The 13,006-nt window shown below is 37.1% G+C and overlaps 2 protein-coding genes across 6 annotated transcripts in view; both read right to left on the minus strand.

The window, feature by feature from the left end:
- The window catches only part of Rnf43 (ring finger protein 43), a 67,667-nt gene extending 64,021 nt beyond the window's left edge, over positions 1 to 3,646 (minus strand). The window contains exons 1-2 of one of the 2 annotated variants that reach the window (XM_004870329.4): positions 3,048 to 3,646; positions 1,407 to 2,039 (exon numbers count right to left, since the gene is read on the minus strand). In XM_004870329.4, the coding sequence (XP_004870386.1) occupies positions 1,407 to 1,658 (252 nt within the window). In that variant the 5' untranslated portion in view covers positions 1,659 to 2,039; positions 3,048 to 3,646. The remainder of the gene's footprint in view (positions 1 to 1,406; positions 2,040 to 3,047) is intronic. The other variant, XM_087191411.1, reaches the window with a different exon arrangement.
- A 3,069-nt stretch (positions 3,647 to 6,715) lies between these two features.
- Hsf5 (heat shock transcription factor 5) overlaps positions 6,716 to 13,006 on the minus strand; it is a 40,056-nt gene continuing 33,765 nt past the window's right edge. For 2 of the 4 annotated variants that reach the window (XM_087191418.1, XM_087191416.1), the window contains exon 6: positions 6,716 to 8,900. In XM_087191418.1, the coding sequence (XP_087047544.1) occupies positions 8,830 to 8,900 (71 nt within the window). In that variant the 3' untranslated portion in view covers positions 6,716 to 8,829. Of the gene's footprint in view, positions 8,901 to 8,923; positions 9,400 to 13,006 lie in introns of those variants that run through there. The other 2 variants (XM_021248761.2, XM_087191417.1) reach the window with 2 other exon arrangements.

The following is a 13,006-nucleotide window of genomic DNA, read 5'->3' on the forward strand; positions in this document are numbered from 1 at the left end:
AAACATTAAAATGGACCACATGTTTCATCCTTCAGGGTATTAATGAGGCAAGGGCAAAAGTTCCCTTTCCAGTGGCTACGTGCAAAATGATTTATAATTTCAATTTTTAAGTATTTTTAATTCCATCCTAGAGTTCATAGTAAATGATACTCATTCAAAAAAACCTTGTCTTTTTTTCAGATATACTCTTTTCCTATTTTTCTAAATACCAAAACCTTCATTTCACCTAATTCTTCTTCCACTTCATTTATCTCAGCTTCAAAATAACGCCAAAGAGGTATAACAAAGAATTGCTGAACTATATATTTAAAAATTTATATCTGAAAAAGAACTCTATAATTTGTTTCACTTTTTACCTTCTCTTTCTAAGACAAAAATTTAAATTCCTACAATACTTTGGTTATGTTCATACCCTATACACATCACAAAATAAAAATTTCAGTTTGGATATTGAGATCAATCACATTTAAGAATATTTTTAACTGTGTCTAAGAGCTACAGCAACAAGTGTTATTTTATAAAATGAATTTTAATCAATATACAATATCATTTAATGGAGTAAGATAGTAGAGTGCCTATTAAAAAGGTATAACCCTCTAAACTCTGTCTTCACCATGGAGAATAAGCAACTAGCCTATGAAAGGCTATGGCTTCAGTCAGTTTATAAATTCAACGCCTAAAGATCAGGCTGAGAACATTACAGGCAAAACTCACAGCCTTGAAAGCCGAAGATATTGGGAAAAACTCTGTGGAGTCAATAAAAAAAGCAGATGTTACCGTAAATTTTTGAAAAAAACATAAAACTGTGTGTTGATCAAACCAAAGGGATTACAAGGTGGTTTACACTTTGGGTCCATTTTGTAATCCAGTCCTCTCCATTTTGGGCTTAGCAGTAGGGTGCCACACGTGGTATAAAGCCAGCCATCACATTCAAGCTTGACTGAATTTTAAAAGTGACACTGTAATCAAATATGCTGCAAGAGCATTCTAGAATTTCAGGGTGCTGCTGACCATGAAATTCAGCCATCTCAGTGCTCACTTCAAATTTTAACAGAATGTAAACTATACTCCCCATCAATTAAATATAAGCCCATATATTTCATCTATAAAAAAATAATGCCCAGAACATATCACTTGCAAAGAAATGTCTTATTATGTATATATAAAAAGGTTATGCAATACAGGTTAAATAAAAGCAAAGGATCTTCTAAATTATAAGATTTATATATTTCTTCTTGAGTATAAAAAAAGAATATGCTTTAGAATGCCAATAAGGCAATTTTTTTTTCCCTTAAAATATAGAATAGAAAGCTAAGCAGCAGAAGCCCTTGTATAGCATTTAGTTTGGGACACAAAAGGAGAAAGCATAGTCAAACAGAAGGAAAATGAAATAAAGTTATACTTGCCTGCATTAATTTTCCTTCTGCTGGGGTTATTTCAGCAACACCAGCAAATACACCTTCCAAAGTGAGATTCAGTTTTCCTGTGGGGTCCATTTTCAAGGGGATCACTCTGATAATAGCTTTCTGTTCTGCTGATCTTTCAGACTCCACCGCTGCTGCCAATACGAGTCCAGTGCGTCCAAAGCCTGCCTGCAGGGTAGCCATCAGCAGCCAGGGCCAGAGGGCAGCCAGCTGCAGCTGGTGGCCACCACTCATGCTACCAGCTGCCGCAATGCACTTTGGCCATACATACTGCTTCCACTAGCTAATATCAAATGCAGGTCTCAGATCCAGACAAATGGAAGAAAAGAGAATTCATGCTTCAGTTTCAGAAAGCCAAGTCATAGTTTTGGCCTTTCCTTTCTCTAAAGTTTATTCCTAAGAACAGGTGGCATTCCTGATTGGGCAGAGAAGAGGGTAACTTTCAGCCCACTTCTGCTGCAGGTATGTCATTTTCTCCCATCTTCACTCTGACTAGCAATAACACAACTTCTCTTTGGAATTTCCAACTTTGTTTGAGATTGAACATCACATCGTGAGTATTTCTTATGTCAAATCACTTGGTGTTGGTTCCATATGCATCAAGTTGCCAAGGCACTAAACCCAGTGTTGATGAACAAAACAAGGCAGAGTAAACAGCTTAGGCTATGCATGGAAGGTGAGAATGAATAACTCCAGCTCAGAAAATGAAGACACAGACCTTTTAAGCCACAAACTGGTCAATTGTAAATGATTAAAGACCACAAAGAATTTTTTTTAATAGAAGAGAAGGAATAATAAAATTTTCATACCACACCTGGAGTGATGCTACAACATTTATCAGAAAGGTTTTTAGATTAAATTGTGTTTCAGCATAGTACAAAGTTCTAGATCCACTGAATTTATATGCTTTTCATGAACTTGAACATATCATAACTTATGTACTCTACCAAAAGTTGCCTATAAATTAGGTACGAATATCTTCATGTATTACAGGGTAATCCTGCGCATCACAACCTTTTACAGTTTTCAAAATCAGAATATTTGAAAAGATTAGCTTCCCAATTATTTTTCCTAGTTAAAATTCATATTTTTATCACCATTTTCTTTTCTCTCTTAGAGATTCCAGATTTTATTCTCTAGCTTGAGACTATCAAGCACTTGATTTCCTATAAGACACTTTTGGAAACTAATATCCAGACATAAACTAATTTTTTAGTTTTATATATATATAAAAAAGAACTATTCCCAACAAATTCCTTGAGGGGTGAAGAATAAAAGATAGGATCAGGGATGTGATTAGTCAGGCTCTAAGTAGAACACCCTAAAAAACTACAATTAAGCCTGAGTAGAGCAGTTCTGTGCTATTTCTAGGCATATATGAGAATGTTGGGTCTTTGTATAAACCCAGAATAATATTTTAAAATGAGCACCCGTAGGTGAATATAAATGCACATCACCCACAAAGCCCACTGTGCTTCGAGGTCAAGTTTAAAAGATCTCATAAAAGTCTTCAGAATAAGTGCTAAAAAGCCAAGCAACTGAACATGAACCTGTTAATATTCTTTTCTTTTCCTGAAGCAGAGGAGGAAAAAAAAAAAAGAATTCCAAAAGAAATCTGCAAACCTGTTGCGCTGTCGGGCCCACTGGAATCCACGGGGGTGAAACACATTCACTTATGCTTTTATAAATCCTGCTCAAAAAGGGTTAGAACTGCTTAACCAAATACAGCTCATTCTTCCACCTTCAGACTCTGCAACCAAACCAAGTGTCCCACACTACAGGTAGGTGCCGAGAAATTCCGAAGCCTGAAAAAATAATCCATGCAGGTCAAGGTAGAAACTTATTCCAGGATGAAAGCTACTATCCCCAAGAACTCTAAAAACATTTATAGAAGATCCAAAATCATTTCTGAAATCTCTTTTCTAACAAAAATTCTTTTTCTCTCCGAACAGAATATTAAATGGTCAAATCTTGAAAGAGAAAAGAAGCAATGTAGAAATACATCAGCAACAATTCACTACCACAAACAGAAAATCCCAGAGGGAGAAGGCAGTATATCTGAATCATGGATAGACTTGGAAAGTTCGAAAGGATTCGAGTGCTTCCCTTCCAGAAAGACAATTCTGGATCAACTCCTAGAGCAGGAAGCCTGTGGTTTGTAATTGGTGTTCTAGCTCTGACTCCCTCCCCTGGGACTGCAATCACGCTCTCTACCTGCTGACAAAGTGAGGGTGGAGCAGCCAGAGGCGGCCACCCTCACCCCGCCCCGCCCCTCCCCTCCCCTCCTCCTCCTCCTCCTGGTGAGTGCACGCACCCACTTACTTAACCCGACCGTTCTTTCCCTCGCCTCTCTCAGATCCTCTGCTCCCCCTAGTGAGCCACAGCCCAACTGCATCCAATACAAGCCTCAATACCTTTCTCTGGATCAGCAAGCTACCACATGTAAATCAGGGCCACTCAAACGTACCTGAGCAGATTGTGTACCTGACAAAGCAGAGATGGTGGCACGAGGAAATAAACAGGAAAAAAAAAAAATAAAGGAAATCCAAAAGATAAAAGAATGGACACAAGGTTTTGCAAATATAAGTTCAAAGGGTTTTCTGCTCTTTCCGGGTTTTAGTATCCATAAGTGGCACAAAGCCAGAATAAAGTGAACCTATACTGTAATTCTTGCTGATTTATTGCTGCTTCTATCTCCCATCCTGAGAAAGACTCTGACCAATTTATATATCGCTTACTAATTTAAATTCAGTAGCTCTGCTTAAGCTGTTCCTGTATGGAGCTTTTAGATCAGGGTGATGTCAGAGGTCTGGAGTGTTATTTTCCTCTCACATCTTTAGGAGGTGATAATACTATAGATCAGAACTATGCCCTTGATGTAAAACTGCAAATAAGTCTGTTATTAATACAAGCAAAGGGTAAAATGAGAAGAGTAAGCAGCAAAAAAGAAAACTAATTTTCAGCAAATTACCATATTCATAAACTATAACTCTTATAATAAATTTGCCATTAGAAATAATGCAAATTTGAGCCGGCCGTGGTGGCACACCCCTGTAACCCCAGCACTCAGGAGGCTGAAGCAGGAGGATCGCTGACCGTTCAAGGCAAGCTAGGGCCACATAGTGAGTTCAGGGTCAGTTTAAACTACAAAGGGAGACTCTGTCTCAAAAAACCAAAAAAAACAAAAAAAGAAAGAAAGGGAAAAAAAGAAAGAAAGAAATAATGCAAATTTCTAATGTTTCCAATATTTAAATTTTCAAATGTCTGTGATCAGACATTTCTGGATTATTGCTAAAATCTTTCCCACTTATATCAATTAAAAACAATGTGAATATAGTTTACTGACCTATATACATTTTAAAATGGTTAGAAAAGGTTGAGGATATGTTTCAATGGTGCAGCACTTGCCTGACATCCCTAGGGTTCTGTATTCAATCCACAGTACCACCCCCCAAAAAAAAGATGAGCCAGGGATTTAGCTCAGTAGCACCGAGCCTGCCTGGCAAGCACAAGGTCCTGAGTTCGATCCCTGATAACCCCTCCAAAAAAAGCTTAAACCAGGCATGGTGGCTCATGCCTGTAATCCCAGCACGCAGGAGTCTGAGGCAGGATTGCCACGAGTTCGAGGCCAGCCTGGGCTACATAGTGAGTTCAAGGCCAGCCTGAAGTACATGGCAAGACCCTGTCTCAAAAAAAAACACCATAATAAATTTTATGATTTTTACCTCATGTGCAAATGAATCTTTATATGATAATCTGTAAAATGTAAGCAATAAATTGTATTGTAGGTTTGTTGTAAAGATTGTCTTTGAAAGCAAAAGTGGGGGCCAGGGATTTAGCTCAGTGGTTCCACCGCCTGCCTCGAAAGCACAAGGTCCCGAGTCTGATCCCCGGTACCAAAAAAAAAGTAACAGTGAAAGCAAAAGTGGTTTATTTACCTTGAACACTTTTACCCTATAGAAGGTTTATGTTTCAGAATTTTATACCTAATAAAAGTGCTCTTATTTAGTACTTTTTCTCTTGTTTGGACTTTAAAACAATGCAATACAGACCTTTTGCAGTTCCTTTCCTGAAAGATAGAAAGCACTCTAATTCTTCTAGAGAGAAAATTTTAAAATCTGTTGTTTATTTTATTTTTTGGTACCAAGGATTGAACTCGGGACCTTGCACTTGCGAGGCAGGCGCCAGAACCACTGAGCTAAATGCCCAGCCTGTTGTTTATTCATTTTGTGGTAGTACTGGCCTTTGCACTGGGCTATATCCCCAGCCCTTTTTATTTTTTGAGACAGGGTCTTGCTATTGTTAAGTTGCTACTGTTAAGTTGCATAGACTAGGCTCAAACTTGCAATCCTCCTCCCTCAGTCTCTCAGAGTGCCAGGATTATAGGTGTGTGCCATTACACCTAGCTTATATTTTTATTTTATGTGTGTTATATGATTACAGTATAATGAAAATATACATTATGTCATTGATACATGCAAAAATATCTTTAAAGTAAAACAACAAAAAATAACCTACAAATGGACTTTACCCCATTTTTCTCTGCTTGAAACTTGCAAAGAAATTAACCTAATAATCACCCTATGTAATTAGTTGGGGAAAAAAAAGAAGTTACAAATATTAACTGTCAAATTAGCCTCTTTTGAGGAATCTGGGAATGATGATGATACATACCATAAACCTGGGAACGCTGAGATATTTAGGTTCAAGCCAAACAGCTCTATGTAATTTAGTCCACAGATATCTTGTGTTTATTTAGGTACCAGAATTGACAAGCAAGAGAAATTATTCTCCAGCTTCAAAGTAGGAGAGTTATGTCTCAAAGGTTGGTATATTCCACTTCCTCCCCAGAGATGTCATAAAGATGGTATCGCTACGGTAATGAGAAACCTGTCTCACTGACATCTACAACCTCATCTTACACCTGAGGCTCTGTAAAACATATCTGAGAATTGTTCTTATCCTTAATGATATTTTAAAATTTCAATCTCTATTCAAGTGCAAATAAAAAAAATCAGGACGATTTGAAAAAAAAAATGAGAGTCTTTGAAAAACAGAGGACAAAGCTGGGTGTGGTGGTGCATGCCTGTAATCCCAGCACTGTGAGGCTTAAGCAAGAAGATTGTGAATTTTAGGACATCCTGAGGTACACAGCAAGACCCTGTCTCAAACACCCCCCCCAAAAAAAACCAGTACATTTCCCTTTGAACTTTACTAGTATTATTAATGGTCATAATGACTGAATTTTCTACTGATCGCCAATAAAATAGTAAAAACAAGCAAGACAAATCTAGCTGAAACACTCACTTTATTGTTGACTGATTGAAGTTTATTGGTGCTTAAGGTGCTGAAATACTGAGGTGCTAATCAGGAACCTTGTATGTGTCAGATCCTACTGGCTAATTCACATGAAGGTTTTACCTCTTGCCATTCTGCCCAAGTCACTGATGACAGCTTTAGTTGATAGACACCAGGCATGTGAATATAGCAGGAGATCCAGCTCCCTGGTTTGTTGTATACATATAAAAGTTTGGAAAGCCTATCAAGGCATTTCATTAATTAAGCCTTAAAACCACTGAAACCAAACCTATGCCAAGGTTCCCACTTGACACATGTTCCTCCAAAGATATTATCTCTTTCAATAATATAAAGCTAAGAAAAGCACATTGAAGGGAATGAGTATCACCTGCACAGTTTACCAGCTCTTCAGCATGACAGAGAACAAAAAAAATTCCTTCATTAGGAAACTGGGTCAGTCTTCTTTTCACATACTCTTCCAAAACATACAGCATGGCCAAAAGATACAGATGTCTTGATAATTTGTTCACTTTAAGCCTTGCTAATAAAAAAAAAATAAATACCCATCACATGGACATGAATTAGTCTAATCACTTGGATCAGACAGATCACTTTTTAGAATCTACTTTCATATATAAATTGAGTTACTGCAGACCTCACCCTTTTGGGGGAAAAAAAAAAGCTAGGCCTCTGTAACACTTCCTAGGCTTGACTTCACTGGGGAAGCACAATGAAATACAATATGACAAGAGCTGTAACATCCACAGTGGCTGGTATAGTAATTATGTCCTATCATTAAGTGTCTTTTTTTATTAGTTTCATATTCTCAGGCTTTCCTTTGTATCTGCAGTGCATATTAGGAAAATAGAAGCAGAATAAAGTACTAGTCAATTTAAAAGACTTTAAATCAGAAAGTCTCTTGTTGTCATTGGATGGGCAAGCAAGGGATTAACCACAGAACTGGACATCCAAGATGTCCTCTCCTTAAAACCAATCCCACAATACTACTACTCAAATTAAGAATCCTTTAGAGGGGATAAGAAAAAAATTTTATAGTCTATCCCACTATTCAAAATTGTGTATGAAATTTAAGCCAGATACAAACTATTAAAAAACATCAGAGCATAGCTTCTGCTAAATGACAACTAATGTTTTCCCCCAAAGTTTCACAATAACTTTTATAGATGGGGATTTGTACTTGTTAAATGTAAAAATCTAAAATGAGAAACACCGCATTAAATTCTTAAAGTTTTTTCATACAGTGTACATATCCCCTCCAAAATAAGAATATTACATATCTGTAAAATTAATAAAAATATAAAGCTTTAAAACCATTAAATCTACCACCATCTGTAATTAAACAAGTTAAGTATTTTTCTGTAGAAGACATTTAAGTGATAGTAACAAAACCTTCTTAGCATTTATGATAATATATCATTAAAATTAAAGAAAGGTATGAAAATAGAAAAATGTTCTCATTAATATAAAAGAATCAGGTGGTGTTAAATGTGATGGATGGGCCAAGTTCGGGTGCCTTGCTCTTGAAACAGATTGCTGGGTTAGGAAGTAAGAGAATTTCCTGGCTAATCACTTAGAAAATTAGCTCTTTCCCTGGAATTCCTGACCCATTTAGACCTGTGATCTCGGTGACCTCCTGTATGTTTGTTTCTCATACAATCTTCTCTACAAGGATCACACACCATGCTTGAAACAGAGACTGAACTCCCCACTGGAGTGGTGTTGACATCAGTTTGAGAGTGGCAAGACAACTCAGCGCAGACACACACTGTGCTCCAGCACCAGAGATATAGCAGTCTGTAGATACTTCCTAACTGTAACAGGAGGCTTGGACTTTTCATCTGAAAGGGATCTGGGCAGCAAACAAAACATGGCTGCTAGATGTTTACTAGTTTGTCAAGGTAAATAATCTGAACCAAACAGCTGTAATAAATTCCGAACTCCCAATTTTCAATTAACAGAATTCTCAATTAACAAAACAAAAAATACTTCTCTTCCTTAACAGAACTGAAAAAATCCCAACAGTGTGTCATGTGCAAGGCTGGTCTGCCTCCAGCTACAGCTAGTGCACAATGTTGTCGTCCATTCCTCACTCTTTGAATTCTTCCTCCTCTGGAAAGTGTTCCTGCTTGCAGGCCACGTCCACCAGCAGATGAAGATCTAGAAAGAAAGGATTGTTTACTTACTCTTAGCCTCTCAGTGTATTGAGTTCTAAAGACAAGTCTTCAGATGAGAACAAGCAGCCTTTGCTGCACCAGTAGCTCTAAAATTACATTGTTTCACCTCAAATTCAGAGTATTCCTATAATTCTAAAACACACTGAATGGGGCCTGATTGTATACTTAAAAAGACCAAAGTTTTAAAAATTTCTCTCGTGTTCAGTGGTGTGGCCAAGCTATCTTCACTTTGGTTGTATTTTATTATATATGAGAAAGGGAATGTGTGACAGAAATCAAAGTGAAATATATATACACGAATGAAAATCCATTTATTCAAAGGTACAAGGCCAGGTGGGTAGATTGTGGGAACGGGAAAAGGTAAAGCCTGTAGAAAAGCAATGTTGAAATAAGTAATCACTATGTTCCCAAGGATGATTGCCTCCATAAAATTCCCATCTTTTGATTAATACAGCCATACTCTTGTGAAAACACCTCATGAGCTGTAAGAAAGAAGACATATCTTCAGAGATTAAGACACAGAGTGGTTCATTAAGAATGGAAAGTAAAAAATGCAAGCTCAGGTACTAGGTTCTGTAACACAAAAGAGCTAAGAGTTTCTCCACAGTTTAAATAATAACTGGTAACAATGACAATTGTCGTATTTATATAACATATTTTTTCAAGTAGCTCAAATACACTAATGAGGTAGAATCTCTAAGCTATTATGTGGCTAATAAGTAAAGCCACAATGCACACTGGAGTAACTTGGGGATCTTGAAAAGAAATACTGATGTCTTGGGCTCTTGTCAGCACCTTATCATAAGGGATGTGAACAGATCAGACAACACAAATATACTATCTTTTCAATGTATGGTTTATTTATACATCAGTTTACACAGTACACCTTTATAAGGCACACACAAACAAGTATAAGGTCCTGATCTCAGTCACTCACATGAATATGAGACGAAATTGAGTCAAAATCACTCACTAAACAAAAGTGTGAGTCTAATTTGAAGCAGGCTGGACAGAACGCCATTAAAACAGAGATCCTGCAAACTCTGTCTCGAGGCTTAAATACATAGTTTGTGAGCAAAGCATGGTCATTTGTTGGAGATAGTTTACCTGACTGGTAACTCTGTGGTGTCTATATGTAGTTTTTGTGATAATTTTCATCCATTTTATTTATTGCTCTATCTCTGATAGTTGGGCCATTTGTTTTTGAGTATAACCAACTTTTTTGGGTACGGCTCTTTTAGAGTTTTTAAAAACTCTTCATCTCAGCTGCTACTATGCTATCATTACATACTTGACATGACTGGCACCGTGTTCCTTACACTACCCCAAGACATTTTTTACTTTTTTTGGTACCAGGGATCGAACTTAGGACCTTGTGCTTATGAGGCAGGTACCAGTACCACTGAGCTAAATCCACAGCCCTACCTCAAGACATTGTGATTTAAGTGGTATGGAATACAACAACCTAGGCATCATGATTTTTGAAAGCTGACCAAAAGATATGGGTAACACCTAATTAGGATCATTTTCTAAACAATTCAGCCCCATATCAGGACAAAGACAGGCTTCATGGTCATAGAAAATACTAAAATAAGACTTTTGGATATGAATAGACCCAGTTGGAAGCCTACTTTGAAAGCAGAGTGGGAATTCTTGATAATGACAAAGGTAAAAGCTATTAAAGCTCGATCCCTGGTACCAAAAAAAAAATTATTAAAGCAACTACATATTTTTTATGGGGAGGCAAATGAACAACAGCAGCAACAAAAAACCTTTTTAATGACTAGGCTTTAAAATAAAATGCCATTTGACACACAGCTTCTAATAACAAGGATCTAAACATAATAATTTTATTAAAGTGAGCTGCCTTCATTAATAAAACTGCCAATCAAGAAGTTAGAGAGTATAAAAACCAATAAAAATATAATACATAGACTACCCTGGTGCATCTAGAGGTTTACACAACTTCACTCAGAAGAGAACCTTGCATATTCATCAGAAAAGATAAGTATTTGGGAATCACTGCCCCTGAGCCAGCTTCAGAAGAGAAAGGCCTTCGGAGACAAGAGTATGCATCTACATAGTTGTTTGTCTTTATTAATTTCTTTTTCTTTTTTGTCTTTGTTAATTTCTACTTTAGAGCACCCTTTAGGGTTTGGGAGCTAGTATCTTCTAAAATCTCATCTATAATCTAATAGCTACAAAATAGGAAGTCTTTTCTTTAGAAATAAATTGAACTTTGCTCTTAAACATTTAGTTTCCCTTAACTATAAAATTGCATATTCCATTAGAACATAAAAGCATGTAGCTTCCACAATGAGATTAATATTTGGGTACATTAATTTTCTGGTAATATCACTGTAAAAATTGCAGCAGTATGATTGAGTGTAATATTCTTATAGCCCTTTTTTTTTTTTTGGTACTGGGGATCAAACTCAGGTCCTTGCACTTGCGCAGCAGGCAACGAAACCACTGAGCTAAATCCCCGGCCCGAGCGTAATATTCTTTACCTGTTGGTATTTTTGGTCCAAAAGGTATTTCCTTAAGTCAACATGTGCTCAAAAGGCCTACACAAAGCAGGGCAGTAACTGTAATTCACAATCTCCTCTTAACAAAATTACCTAATCAACTTGATTTCTTTTTTTTGGTACCGGGGATCAAACTCAGGACCTTGTGCTTGCAAGGCACGCACAGTGCCACTGAGATAAATCCCCAGCCCGCAACTTGACTTCTTTTATTTTAAAAATGGAGGTGGGGGGGAGTCAGGGCTGAGGGGTGTAGTTCTAGCACGCTCAAGGCCCTAGGTTCAATTCCTAGCACTGAAAGAAAAAAAAGTCAAAGAAAGTTTGAAGCATGAAAAAATGGCCTTAATTATACATGGTAGAAAATCTTTAAAATTATTTAGTTACAGAAGAGCATTGATAAGTTCTGGGATACAGAATGCTCCTGTTCAATGGGATATTGAGAAATATACTGTTATTCTAACAGTTAATGTTAAATCATATTTTGTTTTGCTATGTTCTGGTTTTTTGAGATAGGATCTCACTATTTAGCCAGGGTTGGCCTTGAACTTGTAGCAATCCTCCTGCCTCCGCCTTCAGAGTAATAGGATTACCGGTATACAACACCACACTTGACTAAATCATACTATTTTAGAATTTGGGGCCAAAGGAGTATTTAAAAGTAACTTTATTAAATTTTATTTTAACCACAAACAATATACTCTTAGAGTTGGAATCTTATTGATGACATACCCTTAGTAACAGCTAAAATTGAAGTGATGAATAATACTACTCCACGTTGAGCTCTCCCCACAGTGAGTACCTACCTCCTCACTCTCTTAAGGGCTTCTTTGATCATAAATGGCCAGGGCTATGAAGATAGCAGAAGCTATGAACAAGAAATTTCCAATGCAAGGTCAGCACTCCTTTTTTTTTTTTTTTTTTTTTTGCTTTGCTCTACTGGAGTTTGATCCCAGGGCCTTGTGCACTCTGAGCTTCACTCATATTTCTTTTTATTTCCTTATTTTGAGATAGGGTCTAGATAAGTTGCCCAGGCTGGCCTCAAACCTGCCATTCTCCTGCCATATTCTCCCCAGTAGTTGGGATTACACTTAAGCATCATTATGCCCGGCTTTAGCAAATATTTCATAAAGAACCAAAAAGTAATTACTTTTAGGCTTTGTGGGCCATTATCCTTGACAACTGTTCAACTTTGCCACTGTGGCATGAAAGCAGTCAGAGACAATATGTAAATGAATAGATGTGGTTGTGTATTTATAGATATCAAAATCTGAATTTCATCTTTTTTTGTTTTTTTTTCTTTTCTTTTTGGTACTGGGGACCAAACTCGGGACCTTGCACTTGTGAGACAGGTGGCAGAACCACTGATCTAAATCCCCAGCCCGGGTGGGGGTGGAACTTGAGATCCTCCTGTCTCAGCCTCCTAGAGTGCTGGACATTAAATAAATAAGGAAACAAAGTCATAGCTGTGAATGAAGAACAAAGAGGGTACAGAAATTTGGAATAGAGAGAAGATATGATAGAGTGGCTTTGGAGAATGGGGAATGTACTGACAAATATTACAGGA

Source organism: Heterocephalus glaber, unplaced genomic scaffold, assembly GCF_053883595.1.
Source record: "Heterocephalus glaber isolate CG9 unplaced genomic scaffold, H.glaber_assembly_v1.0 deba00001564, whole genome shotgun sequence".
Lineage (NCBI taxonomy): Eukaryota > Metazoa > Chordata > Mammalia > Rodentia > Bathyergidae > Heterocephalus > Heterocephalus glaber.